Below are 18,960 nucleotides of genomic sequence, written 5' to 3' on the forward strand. Positions count from 1 at the left end.
TCGTGACCGAGCGGCTGGTTCCTTATAGGTGAGGCTATGTGGGGCAGCGGAGCGATAAAAAGCAATAACTTAATACTGCAGACAGGACAACTCTTATTATTATTCATCATTCTTGGCTCGTTACAAGTATTAAACTCTACAAAGCTTTTACATCCACTTCTTGATACATAGAAATTACAAGTACAAACTTAAGACTCTACAAGTCTGTTCCTTCTGACAAAGCTCTCAGTCCCCATCCTAGGACCTCCTCCTCGGGAGTCTCCCGACACACTCCCCGTCTGTCCGCTTCCTTCTGCCGGGGCAGAGCGCACTCTCTTCCCACCCTTTCTCGTGATTCGTCGTTTTCATTTACACACTCGTTTCATGTTCAGTCCAAGGATTCAGTCATTGTTGAACCTTGTGATGCGTAGTTTCCTCTGCAGGAAACAGTCTGTTTGAACCACCACACATAGCTAACATTTGGTTAGCCAACTGACGTAGAAGGCTTGTAAACCTTCGACAGGCATACTCATCGTTCGATACACAAGACATGAAACACTCTATTGAAACATTACTCATTATTCACCTTATACTTATAATACAATTTAATACCAGAATTATAGTTATAGTATTTTTATATTTCTAATACTAACCCAAAATAACTAAAATAACTATGTACTTACGACACCTCCCTTGCGGGGGAAAAAGAAACAATTAAAGAAAATACAATTGTTTCTTTACACCTCTCTTAGTTTGAAATGGGACTTAGCCATCAACGACTAGTCTGAGTTCTCCGTAAACTGTTTCCTCTCAATTCGATCCTTTCCTCTAGCTGTCTTTCGTTAACGGAATGGACCAGCTCATTGCTTTCCCTAGGTCTGTATGTGTTTACAATTGTTGGTTTAAAACATATGGTTTTACAATTACAGCAATCACCGTCCTTACACCTCTTGTAGCAATTACCGACAATAGTTTTACAACATCCACATTTTATACAACAATATATACATAAAATACAACTTAATGATATGATAATGATATAGGACATTACAGATACTCGTGAAATCACGTTTGTGTGTTTTATTTTCCATTCCTCTTCATTTATCATATGTTCTACTTCCTCTATTTTGTGACCGGCAATCTTCAAATCGTCTAACCGAGTTATTGTAGGTTTCAAATGTAACTTTGTTTTTAATTTCTCAAGTGTTACTTTATAGTTTGTTTCATCACAACAATCTATGTCAAGATTTATTTTGGGAATAACATCTTTTGTGCTAGTGTTAGTAGTTAACTCCAGTTGGGAGGATATAAAGATGTTGGTACCGTAACCTTTACATGCACTTATAAACTTAAGTTTGCCAGTGTCTTCCACTGTTGCGTCAAAAGGTCCAGTTTGATCGCAAACTATAGTAATTTTTTCTTTATCTGGCGCAATATATATCCATTCATTGTGCTCTAGCTGAATCCAAAGGGTCTGCTTTAGCTCTACTATTTTCTTAACACAATTGCTAGGTATAGGACCTGTAGTATACAATAATTTGGCTGCACAATCTTCCCGTGCATAAGTATTGATCAATGGAAAGGTTTGTCTACACACTCTAAGAGTTTTAGTTATTACTTTACACTTATTCAATTCATACTTGCTTATTTTTGCGTAGTACTGTTTTGAGTGTTCCATCATAATATAATCCGTTTCCGGATCTATGAAAACATATTTGTTTGTGGCAGTTTTCATTTTTACAGGCAATGGAATGATTCTATATATATCAAAAATTAAATTATCAGTTACTGGTAGTCTAATTACATAACATAAAATGTTCCTTTTGCTAAACACTTCCAGCTCCATCAGGTTAAGAAGAGAACTATCTTTGATTGTTCCTTCTGGTAATGGTAAATTAAATTCTCGAGAATGAGTAGATTGAAATGCATTGAAATATTCAACGATTTTTTGTGGTGTTATAATATGGGGGTTTAAAATCCCTTTAAATGCATTTATTATGGAATTCAAAATAGATTCACATTGAAATGAAAGGGTTTCAATTTCTTGATTTAATAGAGTCAAATGCTCGTTTACTCGTATTCGTAGGTTATGATGAGATAAAGCGTCGGTTACATTCGAGTTTATGCGGTTTATCTCATCTGTAAGTTTTACTAGTTGGTCAGCTAACATTTGCTGATTCCCATTTAAGTCTTTAACAGTTCGGTTCATGGTTTGCAAGGTCGATTTTACAATAAAAATTTGTTCCTTACTCAGCTTAAGAAAGTCTAATTGTTCGCTCTCAAGTTTCGTAATTTTATTATTATAAAATTCTGCATCTTCTTCGTCTAGCGTACCAAAAATCACTTTACTCAATTGCCCTATTAGGTTAAATGGAAATAAACTTCTTTTTACTCTAGGACTAACATGGTCTTTGGTTATACCTCCTATAATTTCTATGGTGCGCGCAATGGCGTCTAACCTGTTTGATAATTTTGTTATAGTATTAGAACATAGAGTTTTACCCTTATACACCGGAATTTCCTTATTACATAATTCATTTACAACACTTACATATCGTCTTAACGTATTATAATTATTTTCAGGCTGACTTAAATTTAAATAGGAGATTAATCTCCATTCAGTATTATACAATCGTCCATTGCCGTTATGTTCGTAGTACAGTCCCGAAGTTTCTTCAATTTTAGTGATTTGAATGTCTAGTCTTGATGACACTCCACTCACATGTTCAGGGTTCAGCAACAGGGTAAAAATAAGTTGACTGTAACATACCAATTAAAAGTACGGCTTTAACCTGTTTGCATGTACCTTTACAAGCTTCTTACGTTTGGTAAGGATGGTTATATTTACTCCTTCTACATTTACAACATTAAAGGGGCCTACATATTGGCTGGACAGTTTCTTGGACCTACCTCTTCTGACAGTCTCGTCATACAGAAGGACTTGATCACCAATATGAAAAATGTGCTGGTTCACATGTTGATCATAATTCCTTTTATTTATTTCTTTAGAGATGATTAAATGTTTTTTTGCTAATTTGAAAGTCTCTTGCAATTTTGTTTTTAAGGTTTTGACATAATCCTCATAATTATAATTCTTTTCTATAAAGTCCTTCTGTAGGATGCCAGGAATATTAGGTAATGTACCAAATAATAATTCATGGGGTGTAAATCCCGTGGACCTATGAGGCGTAGTGTTATGGACAAAAGTGGCATAATTTATCCATTCATCCCAATCGAGTTGGTTGGTGGCGATGAAGTGTCTTAAAAATTCAGTGAGGGAACGGTGCCATCTCTCTAGACTCCCATTAGATTGAGGGTGATAGGCAGTTGTTTTGATTTTGGCAATTTTTAACAATTTACACACCTTCTTAAACAGATCACTTGTAAAATTTCTTCCTTGATCTGAGATTATCACTTGTGGTATACCAAATCTTAGTATTATTTCGTTCACAAAAGCTCGCGCCACCGATTCGGCTGTTTGGTCGAAAAGGGGTATGGCTACCGTATACTTGGATAATAGATCTTGAAACGTTAGTAAATATTTATGATTATTGGCAGTCTCAACTAGTGGTCCCACAATGTCGAGAGCACATTTTTCCCATACTACATTAGGCGTGTCCGTAATTTCAAGCGGCATTTTTATGTAAGGTCGCGTTAATTTATTCCTTTGGCAAGAGTCGCACCTTCTAATATAGGTTTCTATGTCTGTTTTCATCCCGTTCCACTTATAATATTGTTTTATTCGGTCGTATGTTCGGGCGATCCCTTGATGGCCTCCTATCGGTGTGTTGTGAAATTCCTTAATAATTTCCCGTTTCCTTTCCGTGGATAATTCACCCTCTCGCTTCTCAGTGTTATCCTCTACAGAGTGAGATTCGTCTGTTGTCAATTCCTCCATTTCTTTTACTTCGCAAAGCCTACTCAGCGCATCGGCATGCATGATAGTTTTACCGGCTCTGTGTTTAATCTCATATGAATATTCTTCCAATTTTAACCGCCATCTTAACAACCTGGAACTAGGGTCTTTTACGTTAAAAACATATTGTAGAGGTTTATGGTCGGTTATCACCATGAAATGGCGACCTAATAGATAGGGCCTGAAATATTTTACAGCCCACACTATCGCTAACATTTCGCGCTCAGTCGTCGAGTAATTGACCTCCGCTTTATTCAACGTACGGCTGGCATAGGCGACGGGCTTGTCCTTACCTACTTCTCCTTGGGACAAAATGGCTCCTATAGCTAGTTTGCTAGCGTCTGTCGTCACGATAAACGGTTTATTAAAATCCGGATACTGTAAAATTGGTTCTGAGGTCAGGATTTCTTTTAGGGTGTTAAATGCAGTTTCCTGTTCGTCTCCCCAGATAAAGGGAACGTCACTTTTTACAAGGTTGTAGAGGGGTTTTGCAATTTTGCTGAAGTTCGGTATAAATCTTCGGTAATACGAGGCTAATCCGCAAAACATTTTGATGTCTTTAGCGTTCTTTGGTCTAGGGTATCCCTGTACTTTGATTACTTTCTCCGGATATGGTTTCACGCCATCGTCGCTAATCATGTGTCCTAAAAATGTTACCTCCGTGCGTAAAAACTCGCATTTATCAGGTTGTAGCTTAAGGTTATGCTCTCTCATTCTAGTGAAAACCTCTCTTAACCGGTCGTTATGTATCTCTACTGATTGGCCATGTACTATGATATCATCTAAGTAAACAAGACATTTAATTCCATTTAGTCCTGACAAAACAGTGTTCATTAATCTCGTAAAGGTCGCAGGAGCTCCCTTTAACCCAAACATCATTCTGCACATCTCATAGTGACCCGTCGGGGTACTAAATGCGGTTTTGGGTTGATCTTCCTGTTTCATCCTTACCTGCAAATAACCACTAGCCAAATCTAGGGTCGAGAAATATTTTGCTTGTCCTAATTGATCTAATATTTCTGTAATATTCGGCATCTGATACACCGAGTCCACTGACACAAGATTCAGTTTTCTAAAATCTACAACGACCCTCCATTTCTGTTGATTGGAAGCGTCTCGTTTTTTTGGAATCACTAATATAGGCGCGTTCCAAGGGCTCAGACTGGGTTTGATAATACCCTGTTCTAACATCTGTGTCTCTTGTTTTTTAATTTCCTCCTTGTGAATTTCCGGAATACGATATGGTTTTACATTAATGGGCCTCGTCTCAGCACCTGTAGGGATACTATGTTCAATGGTCGGCGTACATGTGAGTGTATCACCGGGCAAGTGAAAAATGTCTACAAACTCTTTCCATAATTTTAGCAATTGCTTTTTCTCTGTGTCGTGTAGATGTTCTACCCTTAACATCGATGCCAATTTCTCTTTCCTTTCCCTATCGGAATTTTGAATACTCAACAATTTCGCTGTAGAGGGTATTTCCTCTAATTCAACGACGGGCATATCTACTTCTACTTCGTGTTCGTTAGTATTTAATATAGAACATAAACATTTGCCATTTATCACTTCCGTCAATCCATCTCCTAGATAAACTCCCTTTTCTATTTCTCGTTTTTCTACTAGTCCTAATCCTTCGTTGCTAGCATTTAATTGCACTATTTTTTCGCACCTAGCTGGTACATGAATTCTCATATTTTTGACAGCATGATCTTCTTCACAAAAGGGGATTTGCTCCTTGTTGATTATCAGTCTATTATATTCGAAATCAACAACAGATTTAGTAAAACTTAGAAAATCTTTGCCCAAAATACATGCATGAGGACAGGATTCTATAATGTGGCATTTATATCTTACTGTGGAAGATGGTAAACAAAAGTTTAAATTAACAGTCCCTTTTGTAGGCATTACATCGGTGGCTAAACCGCGAATCTTAGTTTTCTCCTTTTTATCACTGGTCGATAGGATACTCTTATTTAGAACATTCTCTCTGATTAGTGTTATGTCGGACCCTGTGTCTATAAGGCAGTCTACTGCTTCACGTATTTCGTCTAGCTTTAAAGAAACTATACTACTCTTGGTACAGATAGCATCGTCGTTACTTTGTTCATACTCTATTCTAGATTTTCTATTGCAGCTGTCTGTGTTTGGCTCCTTAGGGTGCATACACCGCTGCTCGTAATGCCCCCTTTTTAGTTTCCCGCGTTTTCCCCATGTTTCCATAATCGCGATTCAGTATAGGAAGGTCTATCCTCTCGCCCTCCTTTGTTAATATATCCTAATTCCTTGTGATTTCTTTGGTCATACCTGTACTGATTTGGGTAATCATTTCCTTTTGCAAAATTGGTATTGTTGTATTTTCCGTATTTGTTAAAGCAGTTTCGGGCATAATGTCCCGGTTTACCGCACTCAAAGCATGTGGAGTTTCCCCTGTTTCTCTCCTCTTTGTAGGGCTGAAAAGTCTTTCTGTCATCTCTTTGTTTACGTCGACAATTCGCGTCTGTGTGTCCTGTAGTGTTACAATTTTTACAAAATAGCTCTCCTACGTGTACATATTTTTTCCATCCTTTATTTTTATCGGGTTTTCGTAAGAAACATTTTTCTAGTGTGTGTCCGCCTTTTCCGCAATTCGAGCAACTGGGCCTTCTTGTTACCGTATCTCCTACTTTTAACATTGGGGGTCTAATTCTCTCCTTAAGAGACAAAAGATTCGACTCCTCCTCTAGTGCCGATTCTACAGCTAACCCTAGAGTCTCAATTTGAGCGCCCTTGCTCCGAATAACTGTTTGAATTCTTTCAACAGATAACCCTTGTACGAAGCAGGCTCTAGCCAAATGTTGTATTAAGGCCATTGCCCCGTTTTCTTGCGGGCGGGTGCATACCTTTAAGGCCGCCTCCTTAAGTTCAGTTACCATTGTATCGACTCGGCTACCCCAGTTTACAACAGGCTCATGTGATCCCTGTCGAGCATTAAATAACCGACAAGCGTAGAAATCTAAAGTTCTGCGAACCGCATAATTCTCCTCTAAAATTTCTTTTACCTCTTCCCAAGTATCAGTGTTTTCGCGGACTAAAATTTTGGCTTTCGCGTCCCCAACTATTTTTGATTTTACAAACTTTAACAGCACTCTATGACGTTCTGGGTTCACCAGATCAAAAGCCGTGTCAACATTATCGCAAAATTCTTTGAGTTTGTTTTTTGTACCATCAAATGGTTGATTTATCAATTTTAACGCCTCTGTTACGGAAATAAAAACTTCCCCAGTTTCACTTTCCTCGTTACTGTCAGCCATAATTGTGGAGTAAACGTAACCCTCCTATTTATACCAAACTGTAGGTATCATGCTTAACGTATTAGCCGTTCTGACCTTATTATAATAAATTTCGTGAGGGTACCCATGGCCCTCAGCTCTTCACACGTAGCTCCAGTTGGTCGTCTCTCGCGCTGCCGTCTGCAGCTGTCCTCTCTTCCCTACTGCGGGGCTATCATCGGCTGGCGGCGTCGGCTGTTCCTATCTGCTATGTCAACATCCTCTTGGACTCTTGGAGTATGACGAGTGGGGCTCTACGTCGTCTTCGTTGTTGATGTTGTTTGGATACGTTGTTGTCTTTTCCTCGCTGATTATCAGTAGTCCAGTCGCTGCCTCGCGGAAGTTGATATCTTCTTCAAACACTCTGACTCGCCGTCGCTCCTGGGATGCGGTGCTCTGATACCAGTGACGGACGATTTTCCTTTCTCTCTTATTCTCTCGTAGATTTGTATTCGACTGTCCTTACGCAGTATTCACTCACAGTAACCCCACATCTGACACCATAATGTCGTGACCGAGCGGCTGGTTCCTTATAGGTGAGGCTATGTGGGGCAGCGGAGCGATAAAAAGCAATAACTTAATACTGCAGACAGGACAACTCTTATTATTATTCATCATTCTTGGCTCGTTACAAGTATTAAACTCTACAAAGCTTTTACATCCACTTCTTGATACATAGAAATTACAAGTACAAACTTAAGACTCTACAAGTCTGTTCCTTCTGACAAAGCTCTCAGTCCCCATCCTAGGACCTCCTCCTCGGGAGTCTCCCGACACACTCCCCGTCTGTCCGCTTCCTTCTGCCGGGGCAGAGCGCACTCTCTTCCCACCCTTTCTCGTGATTCGTCGTTTTCATTTACACACTCGTTTCATGTTCAGTCCAAGGATTCAGTCATTGTTGAACCTTGTGATGCGTAGTTTCCTCTGCAGGAAACAGTCTGTTTGAACCACCACACATAGCTAACATTTGGTTAGCCAACTGACGTAGAAGGCTTGTAAACCTTCGACAGGCATACTCATCGTTCGATACACAAGACATGAAACACTCTATTGAAACATTACTCATTATTCACCTTATACTTATAATACAATTTAATACCAGAATTATAGTTATAGTATTTTTATATTTCTAATACTAACCCAAAATAACTAAAATAACTATGTACTTACGACACAGTGTTGCCGGCCACGACGTGGTGCTCTCTGATGCCACATCCACCGCCTCCTCCGCCGCCGACCCATCGCCGGGTGGCAGCTCGCTCCTCGCCTCGGCGCTCCCAGCGCAGCTAGCGGCCACCTCGCGCAACACCAGAAAGGACCACCAGCAGTTTGATCGCTAATTTTCCCGTGCGCACATTACACAAATGATATCCCTATTTGTTTCGGACCGAGCGTGAAAACCAAAACTGTCTTCGAATTAAATTGGAAATAAAACCAACGTTTTTTAATTACAAAAGTAACAAATGCCATAAAAAAGCAAATATTAAAATAGAGTAGATTTAATGAAAGCTAGTATCAAATTAAAACTAAAAGGATATAAACGCAGGAGCGCTAGAAAGTGAGGTTGCAAGTACCTAGTGATATTGTCCTTCTTACTACCGCAATCAAATGCCAAGTGAGAAATCCTGAACGTAGTCCCACTCCCGGCTATGGTATGACGGTGTTGCTGTCGTGTCGTGCGCAGGGCGACGCGGGAGCCCCGCTCATCTGCGACAACCTGCAGGTGGGCATATTGTCGTGGGGGCTGGGGTACAAGGAGAACGGCAAGGCCATGCCCCTCGTGTACGCTCGGGTCAACGACTACTTACCTTGGATAAAATTTGCCATTGACGTCTTCGAGTCGGAGGCTGTGATGGCGGGACCTCACGTGGTTCTCCTCGCACTCCCCATGCTGCTGGCGGTGCTCGAGGTCACCCTCTGAAGCGACGCTGCCATGCCCGCCGACCGCTCCAGGAACTGCGTCGACTGCCTTCCACCGCAGCTCGCATGTGTACTGAGAACAATACAAATTATGAATGTATTACTTATCGTCGATATTCATTGAAATTCTTAATTTTATTTAATGAGACAGTGGAAAGACTTTAACATATTTGCTAAATTTGTTTGTATTTGTCATTTATTTATCGAAAATATTTAATTATAGATAATTTAAATTTTACAAAAAAATAAATTATGTTAATAAGGCTGTCATAATATAAATCATTAAAATTAATTTTATCATACCTAAATATTTTTCTTAAATTTATGTAAAACTATGTTAAAGAAATACAAAAACAATTTCTAAAAACTTACAACCTTTCTGTGCTCTTCTGCATAAAAATGTCTTCATAATAAATCACTCCACTCATTGATTTTAAAATCAGCCCTTATTATCAATAGTTAATTACCCGCCAGTAATTACGTAGAAAGTGTGTCAGGACACAGAGGTCTTTCTTTAAGGTGGTTTGTGCCCCAACATATTGATATTTGTTAATAATATGTTCCATATTGCTGTACATATTTTTATAGCATTTTTTGAGCGACGTGGCATTAAGATTAGCTAAGTGTTAACACATTTTGATGCCAGCTTCAAGTTGAAGCATCAGATGAAGATATATAATATATAATCACTTGCTTTCTCCAAATGGTTCGAGATTTTAACCTGTTAATCAATACCAGACTATATAAGGGTATTCTAGCTTTGGAATATGTAATCTTATTTCCTGGCAAGCTAAACCTTCAATAAAAAAACTCAAATTTAAGTTAAATTAATACTTAATAAAATTCATAATGGTGAAGACTTCCGCAAAAAAATTCCTTTCCTCAATAATATATTATTGGGATTCAATCCATTTAATACATTAAGTTTGGTAATAAGAATTATCTTTGAATATACCTATATTTCTATGAAAACTAAAAACTTTTATTGAAAAGCAACTCTCACTTCTTATGAAATGGGAAGTTTTTCAGTGCAGTATGTTTTAAAAATAATCATTTATTCGTTTTAAAATGATTTGTATAGTTTATTTTAATTTTTCAAGAATTACTGCCGTTAAAATTATTAACAAAAATATTTAACCATTTGTTTTCATTTTAAACCAGTTGGAACCAGTTGGGGCCATTTGCATGCAGCTAAATTGATATGTTTAGGAGTCTTTTTAATTACTTGTGGACAGCAAGTTCATTTCTCTCGATACAACAAGGTGGTCATCATAAAGAACTATTCAAGCATTTGCCTGGGGTGGTTTCGCTTATCTTGTCTGTGCGAGCTTCTATATGTTGGTCATCTGGATTGCGAACCCAGTTCCTAAGCAATCGGAGCTTCCCTGGCCATAACTGACCTTGCAGACTCCCTAAGACCCTCTCATTCGGTGTCATAAGTTTTGTATTTATGTCAAATTTGAAAAGCTATAACAGTCAAAATTAAACTGTAATAAACTAATGAAAGTGATTTTTACTTAAATATTATACCTACCAGTGACTGTGAGTATATACATTAGGAGAGACAGTGTAACTCTTTGTTTGCCCGTTTGCCAGGCAGAGTGCAAATCACATTTCTTCACTACATAACCTAGAATTTATTGTTGTAAGTGAATCATCATTCCCAATGTCAGAAGTATTTAAAGGCCGATTCTAGGACAATACCAAAGTTTCTTGGTTAAATCCTCAGAAAGACCAGTTCCTGCAAGTACCTACCGATTTCTTGTTGAAAATTGATAAAAGATATATATTTGTTCTTGTTTGAACTTGTTTAGTGGTGCTATTATTTTTTCTTGTAAGTAATTTATTAAAAGCCCATTTTTTTCGTGTTTAAATTGGTTAGAAAACTCATCCTTACAAGTGATTATTCATGAATGATATTCATGTATCAATTTATGACAGAAGACCAATTCTTTTTATTGTTCAAATTAGCTAAAAGGGCCATTATTGCAAGTAATTATTTATAAACAATTAAAAATTATAAAAGACACAATAATTTATGTAAAAAATGGTTAAAATGCCCCTTCCAGAAAAATGAATAAATGTGGGGGAATAAATTTGTGTGTTTTCCCATCAAAGTTTGCAATTTTTTAATTTAGGTAAATAAAATAAAACAAACAAAAAAATCTAATTTTATTAAACGAAAGTAAAACACCAAAAGCATTAAAACAAAGAAAAAATCAAACTTAAAAGAATAAATAAAAATGAATAATTCGTTTTAAAGTAACTAAAAAAAAGGGATCTATATGTTCTACAGAGTTTTTAACTAACACACTCTCTAAAGTAAAAAATTACCGTTAAAGCTCATAAGTAAATATTAGGTTACATTTGCCCATTGAAATATTTTTTTAGGCTGGCTATTTAAATTAGTGTCTGTTGAAATATTATTTTATTTTCCTGGAAATCCAATTACATAGACAAGAAAAAAAAATAAAAGTAAAATTTAAATATGGTGTTGGGAGAACACACATGTGTGCGAGCTTTCTGGCTTTGGAACAGGTTTTAGAATCTTCGACAGTAACATCATCTCCACCCCTCTTCCATTACCACACACTGGGTCTTCTCAGGGCACAAAAATAAAACCGCGCAGCTTACATATAAATGGTGGAAATGGACAGTTCACATACACTCACTGTATGTCCACCATACTGTGAGGTTTACTTCCTGCCTGTCTGTTCACCATACTGCGAGACTAAATGCCTGCCCGTCTGTCCACCATACTGCGAAACTAACTGCCTGTCGGTCTGTCCAACACACTTTTTATTTTATTTTTTTAAAGAGGAGGGAAAATCTTTCAAAGACACCACCTTGATACATGTTGGTCGGTAGTGTGGGATTTCCACACACTAAAAATCCTCCTCTCCACTTTCCCCGTATTTATTGTAGGGGAGACTGGGCCAGAACCACGTTGGCATTACTTCAACCCAGTCCATTTGCTTCAAACGACATCAGCTCACGTTTCACTGGTCTCTCTCCCTCAGATATTTTTTCCTTGAGACGCAATGCATGTAGGCAGCGATTTCATTCCAGTTTTCTTCTCTTTGTATCATAAGGTTCACTAGGCTCTCAGGATTGAGAGACTTGCCTATTGTTGCTTCAGTGTTACCTTTGTGATTCCTCCAACGTTCGCATTTGAAAAACGTGTGCTCAGCATCATCGGTTTTGTCCGGGCAGTACTTGCACATCGGAGTGCTGTGTAGGCCCAATTTGTGCAGGTATGGGTTGAATGAGCCTGTCAACAGTTGAGTCAGAAAGAAATCTGTCTCACCGTTATTTCGGTCGATCCAGGTTTTTATGTTCGGAATCAGGCGAGCTGTCCAACTGCCCTTGTCGCAGGTCTTCCCTTTGTCTTCCCATTCTTTCAGCATTTCCGCCTTCACTTTTTCTCTGGCTTCCTTTATGTTATCGCCAGTAGCTTTGATGTCATAGAGTTTCGCCCTCTCGAATGCTAGTAGGTCGATAGGTGCCACCCCTGCTATAACTAGTACAGCAGCTTCGGAGACTATTCGATAGGCTCAGGTCACCCTGAGGGATCCACACCATTGTACTGCTGCTATCTTCCGCCGATAGGTCTTCTGCTTGAGAATATCCGCCCATACTTCCGCTCTATAGAGTTGGATTGAATGAACTACTTGGAGAAGAACTCTTCTCTTTTTGTTTCGTGGGCCCATTTTGTTTGTCATGATTCTTGATAGGCTCGACACCATTTTTGCTGGCTTTGGTGCATGCACTTTTAAGGTGATCTCGAAAGGACAGCTTTTCATATATCACCACTCCCAGGTAGGGCAGTGCTCTTGTTGATGTCAGTATTGTCTCGCCAATGTCCACGTTGAATGGTTTTGGAAACCATTTCTGGCACATCAGCACAACCATCTCTGTTTTATGTTTATCTAGTTTCAAACAGTGGTCCTCAAGCCAGGCCTCGACGGTGTCAGTGGTCGACCAGACCAGTAGTTCAGCCTGTTCAACGCTGTCCGCCCCTACTGTGGCCGCGACGTCGTCAGAAAAACCTGTTAGCTGTAATTGCTTCGGTAGTGGAATCTCCAGTAATTCATCGTAATCTGTGTTCCATAGTTCAGGGCCCATGACTAAGCCCTATGGTACGCCAGCTGTTGTCTGATACTCCTTTGAGCCTTCAGTGGTTTTCACAATTAGTGTTCTTGCATTGAGATAATCATCGACTTTGGCCAAATTCTCCTTTTTGATCTTGAACCGATGCTCCAGTGCGTCCAAGATGACATCCCATTTTGCGCTGTTGAAGGCATTCTTCACATCAAGTGTGAGTAGGACTTTGCGCGATTTAAGGTTTCCAGACCTGGCTTCAGTTATAATCCCTATGATCTTCTTAATCACGCCAATCGTCAATCGGCCTTTTCGGAAGCCATGTTGATTTTTGGAAAAACCACCGACACAGTCGATGTCTTTTTGGAGACTCACTTGTTTTAGTTTCTCGAGCAATTTTCCGGCGATATATAGCATGCAGAGTGGTCGGAACGACGAAGTTGTTAAGGGGGTTCCTTTCCCTTTGACCAAGAGGACCAGTCTCTGTCGTTTCCAGATAGTGGCAAATGTGCCGGTTGCAACACATGCGTTGTAGGCATTCAGAAGTAGGTCCGGAAATTCCTGGGCTATAATCTTGATCACCGACATTGGGATGCCATCGGGGCCTGGTGCCTTTCCTGGTTTGAGGGACTTCGCTGCATCTTGCAGTTCCTTGGGTGTGAAAGGTGTAACTTCACCATTGTTGGTGTAGTGCGTTTTTTCTCGCATCGGGTGTTTAGGAAACATCTCTGCTACAATGTAGTCTATTATGGCGGGGTTTTTTGGTGTTTCTGGTGTAGCATTTCCGATTTTTTGACGACAATTTGGTAGGCTTTTCCCCAGATATCCTTTTCAAGGTCGTTCCCACAGCATCGCTTTACTTGCCATGATAGTTTGGTTTAAGTCCTTTTTGGCCTTCTTGTACTCGCTTGAGTATATGTTTAGGCCAGGAGTGTGTTCTACGGTTCTTGTTGCTCAACGGCGAAGTTCGTGACATTTTTTCCGGAGTACTGCAATTTTCGGCTTCCACCAGTATGCCAGCCTGTTGTAGGCCACAGTTTTAAGATCGTGGCATAGAGGCATCACAAGAGGTGGTGATCCTTCATCGTTGTCAACACCAATCTTTCCGTCTCACTTCTGGTGTTGGGAGCCAGGTGGAATTTAAGGGTTGAACAGCTTTGTGAAAGAGACTTTTGGAGGGCTTCTAGGTCAGGATTTCTGGCGTTCCACCTTCGTTCTTTAGGACCTTATTGCATTCCTGGGTTGGGAGCCACCTCAACACTTAATGTGATATGTTGGTGGTCACTACCACTGTACTGATCGGAGACGATCCAGTTCTTGATCTTTCTGGCGATTCTTGGAGTAGCCATTGAGATGTCGAAGGTATACTCCTGATACCCTGGTTTTCTGAAGTTTGGGGTGTTTCCAGTGTTCAGGACTGTGAGATCGAGTGTTGCAGCAAAGTCTGCGACTTCGTTTCCACTAGTATCCGAGAAGTCTGCTCCCCATTCAGCAGATTTGGCATTGAAGTCGCCAGCTACGATGACTTCGCCATTGAATATGCAAATCGCGTTTTCTATGTTAGCCAGTTTTTGGCGAAACACACTAATACCTTCGTTAGGTGAAAGGTAGACGCTCATGAAGTATGTCATGGGTTTTTTTTATCCAGACAAAACCTGCTCCCCATCCACTGTTGATGATTGTTATCTTGTTTGGGCTTACAGTCCAGATCGCTGCTGTGTTGGTTTTATCCGTGAACCATGTTTTCTCTCGAAGGTTTGAGTGTTGCTCGCAGAAGATGCAGACGTCAATCTTGTCTTCAAAGCCACATTGATGTAGTAGGTTCTGTGCTAGCACACACTGGTTGAGGTTTCCTTGAAGTACGCGCATAATTTCTACAAAATTGCAGCTTCAGTTAATGCAGCGCGGTATGCCTTGCAGGCCCCAGAGCCAGAGATGTGGGACAGGTCATCCTTGGCATCTCTATCCGGTGTGCACAAAAAGCATTTTGGTTGTTCAGCGCAGTCTACGGACTTATGGCTTCTCCGCCACATTTGTAGCACCACTTGCTTCTGTCCGGTCCTTTGCAGGAGCGTGACAGGTGGCCATATCCAAGGCATCTAAAACAGCGGGTTACTCTTGTGACTGATCGGACGTGACAGTTGACCCATCCGACCTAAATGCGAGCCTTATCGAGGGCCTTGGTAGCGCTCGCTTTGTCGATCTCGCACAAAGCTGCATGTTGGTCTCGCGGGGTAGTCGTTGTTAGATTAACACGTTTAATCTCCAGGCCGATGGTAAAGTAGCGTTTGAGTGCTGCACGGACATTGTCTTCGGCAGAAACTCCATCCAGGTCTAGGTTTTCAATAGTCGACATAGGTGTCAGTGTCTTGACCGTGCCAATATTCGTGGTGGCTGACCTGACCGCGTCGGTAAAGGCGGTGCTGTCTTCGGTTTTGTCCACCATACTGTGAGACTAACTGCCTAACTGTCTGTCTACCATACTGTGAGAATAACTGCCTGCCTGTCTGTCCACCATACTGCGAACCTAACTGCCTGTCTGTCTGTACACCGTACTGCGAGACTAACTTCCGGCCTGTCTGTCCACTATATTGCCAGAATAACTGCCTGTCTGTCCAACCATACTGTGAGACTAACTGCCTGCCTGCTTGCCTGAGAAACTGCAGTGATACTACGCAAGGTAAGTCCCATAGCACGGCGGCTGGGCTGCGTGACACACAGTGCTCCGCAGAGGGAAGGAAGGTTGACCGAGATGGCAGGGCACTAGTCGGAAGGACTTGGGATCGCTCGGCTGGAAGTGTTTCTCTGCAGTTAGATGGCAGCTCTTTAGCACCTTCCAGATGTTGTTAAGATGCATTTTGCCATTGTAAAAATAGTATTTTTTTTTCTTCTGGAATTTTTACACTTGTTTATATTTAATGTACCACAAGTGCATTAAACATTTAAAAAATGTTTTCAAAATAAAGTAGGACATCAGTTTCAATTTTTTTAAAACCTTCAAATATTTATTTCTTTTAAATATGAGAAACATTTTTTTATCATGTGTTGCTTCTGTTGAAATTTGGTAAAATGAAGAATAAAACATCGCGTGCTAGCGATAAGGATTCTCATTCAGTGATAGGAATATCATGTGAAATATGCAAGTATGGATGCAAGACTAAAAAAAAAACATTCCATTCTTCCATCATTCTGTAAGCTAAATAAAATTTTTGAAAGCCTTAGAAAAATGTTATGGGCTAATAAGGAAATCCCTGTTTTACCATAAATATTCTACACACATTTTGACCACAGAATGATAGCATTTGAATATATAGTTTATAAAAATCATACATTATTTATAGTCTTACGATCTGTCTTTCTGTAAAATTTTAAAGTGTGACAAAGAGCATTCATGTTTCTCAAGTTAGTGATCTTGTAGCACCATTATTAAGAAAAAAACCATAAATTCAATACCATTGAATAACAATACTTGATTTAGTCTATGGTAACAGATGTTGAGTTGCGATCACAAGTACGGCATGTCTAGCAACACATCGGTAAATGTGCACGTGATATATGCCTACAGTGTTCTGTTGGTTTGGTTGGTTTGTAGCTACAACATTTCACTAACTAAATACTTGAATTTTCAAGACGAAAACTGCGTCTCCGAAATGGTATCCGCCTTTATAGATATGACAAAGTGAGTTCGCGAAAAATATGCCAAAACTGTTCCCATTTATCCCAGAGTCCCGTCATGACTGCTCGGATGGCAAGTCAAGCTCACTACAACATTTGCAATGAACTGTTGGATGACCAGTCCAATTATAGACTATGACCACCTGAATGGTGAAATTCATTGTTATGCACATTCTAAATATAATTGGAATGTAGGCTGCAGAAGAACATTCTCGTGACTAAACTTCACAATCTGCAGCACTACAACTCTCACTTATTAATAAGAAAAGATTAAGTTTCCCTTCGCATTTCTCAGCCAGATGGTTTTGTTTTTGGGGAAAACCCCGGCGAAGTCAACGTTATTGCTCTGCATATGGAGGCTTATAAAAGAATTAAAAATATTTGCATGTAGAAGGCATTGCACATGGTGGCAGCAAACTGATAGTGCATCTGAGTCTCATAGAATCCATAAATTTTGTAAACTCATATCTGGCAAATCTTGCTGGTGATCTTATCTCAGTGCAAATGGGCGTAGCACTAGCTGTTTCCAGATGATGCACAGTACGATTAGGTTTTGGAGGAAAAGAAAATTCTTTACGACTTGGTCATGTTTTTGGATGCCTTGCGATTGAACATTCTGCCACTCACGGAGGCATTGCACAACAGAATGACTGATGAGGAAGTAAGCGAAGATGATTGCCAACATTCTCTATGCATAAGGGACACTTTTCACTGCACTATATTGCATGATTATTTCTTGCAGTACCTTAAGGTGGACATGTGTTTTTAGTATGTGTTTTTCAGTTGTTTCCTGATGTTTGTGAGGCGACTTACGGCCTCGATCCCACCGACAACATCACGCTATTTCACTCGCCTTGGATGCTCTTTGGAGCAGAAAACATGAGTTGGGATTTCCGACTGTCGATGTTTCTAGCAGTATGTAATTTTTCGCAGAAGTTTATTTGTCCTTCTTTGATGACTGCCGGATTTACTCTCGGATAAGCCACTTTCACCGGTGATTGAGGTTCCGCCAAACAGCATGTTAAAGGAGCTTATGTTATTGCTCGCACCAAGTAAAATTTATCTGTTGCATGTTCTGGCATTGCAGCACTAAAATACAAAATATGTTCATTCAGGATAATTGTATCCTCGGAAAACCTCACTTGTAGTATATAAAAGGTACTTCTGCGGCAGGCTTCAGGCTAAGGAGCTTGAGCTGTCGCCCACCATCTTGGATTGTGACATCACGGCGACCATCTTGGATGAGTTTGTCCTTGTCATTTAACATTGACTTTGAGCTGGCGGCCATTTTGGATCCGCCATCATAGATTCCGACATATTGGATACTCCATTTTATTTTCCGCCATTTTTAATTTTAGAATTTTCCAACATCGAACACCCCACTCAATAGCATTGTAATTTTCGTTATGGCAGCCACCAATTGACGATAAACAAGAAAGCCTTTGTTCAATGAAACAGGTACAAGATGCAAACAATGCTAAAGAGAATTAATAAATGTTAGTACCACTGACCGCGGTCCTGACTTTAAGCACGTCTTCAGTAAAAACAATTTATTTTCAATATATAATGGGAATAGTATTTTAATTACTTTCATTGTATAATTGTCTTTTTAATTTATAGTAATATCGTATCAAAATTATTTCTCATATTAAGGAATTATTTATGAATTAAATAAAGGTTACTTTATTGTTTGAAGCAATTTAAAGACCAATTAATGTTTCTAATCTTGATTGAAATAAGAACATTCAGTTTTGAATAAACAGTTTATATGCAGTCTTTGTTTAAAACGTCTTATTACAAGGATGTCATTAAAAAAAATTCAATTTGGCATTCACAATCCATAATAACTGAGTGCTTCAGGTTATAATAAAAAACTTTCTTTAATCTGAAGTGAATCATATGTATAAATATAGTAAGTAAAGTACTAAACAACAGCGAGTACTCAATCAACGAAAATTGTATCATGCATGATGTTTTGCTCTCAATTTATTGTAGATTTTAAATATTAAAAATTTCAAGTTTCTACGATCACTAAAAAAATATTTTCACGGAATAGATAAA

The 18,960-nt window shown here is 39.4% G+C and overlaps 3 protein-coding genes across 3 annotated transcripts in view; 1 reads left to right on the forward strand and 2 right to left on the reverse strand.

Annotated features, from left to right (window-relative positions):
- LOC134527611 (trypsin-like) overlaps positions 1 to 9,239 on the forward strand; it is a 43,145-nt gene extending 33,906 nt beyond the window's left edge. Inside the window, exon 7 of the mRNA XM_063360451.1 lies at positions 8,888 to 9,239. Within this exon, the coding sequence (XP_063216521.1) occupies positions 8,888 to 9,124 (237 nt within the window). The 3' untranslated portion in view covers positions 9,125 to 9,239. The remainder of the gene's footprint in view (positions 1 to 8,887) is intronic.
- LOC134527609 (uncharacterized) lies at positions 74 to 7,373 on the reverse strand. Its single transcript, XM_063360449.1, has 2 exons — positions 7,261 to 7,373; positions 74 to 2,738 (listed from the first exon to the last, which is right to left on the reverse strand). The coding sequence occupies exons 1-2, from the start codon at positions 7,290 to 7,292 to the stop codon at positions 752 to 754; spliced, it is 2,019 nt and encodes a 672-aa protein (XP_063216519.1). The 5' UTR covers positions 7,293 to 7,373; the 3' UTR covers positions 74 to 751.
- Positions 4,993 to 7,348, reverse strand: LOC134527610 (uncharacterized). The gene has a single exon (XM_063360450.1). The coding sequence runs from the start codon at positions 7,183 to 7,185 to the stop codon at positions 6,085 to 6,087; it is 1,101 nt and encodes a 366-aa protein (XP_063216520.1). The 5' UTR covers positions 7,186 to 7,348; the 3' UTR covers positions 4,993 to 6,084.
- Positions 9,240 to 18,960: the final 9,721 nt, after the last annotated feature.

The sequence above is a fragment of the Bacillus rossius genome, chromosome 1 (genome assembly GCF_032445375.1).
Source record: "Bacillus rossius redtenbacheri isolate Brsri chromosome 1, Brsri_v3, whole genome shotgun sequence".
NCBI classification, from domain to species: domain Eukaryota; kingdom Metazoa; phylum Arthropoda; class Insecta; order Phasmatodea; family Bacillidae; genus Bacillus; species Bacillus rossius.

Excerpts from the sequence above, each read along its gene's own strand:
- LOC134527609 (XM_063360449.1), bottom strand. The coding sequence starts at position 7,292 with ATGGGTACCCTCACGAAATTTATTATAATAAG. Across the intron at positions 2,739-7,260 it reads ACGAAATTTATTATAATAAG|TCAACTTATTTTTACCCTGT; the intron begins GTCAGAACGGCT and ends GGTATGTTACAG.
- LOC134527610 (XM_063360450.1), bottom strand. The coding sequence starts at position 7,185 with ATGGCTGACAGTAACGAGGAAAGTGAAACTGGGGAAGTTTTTATTTCC.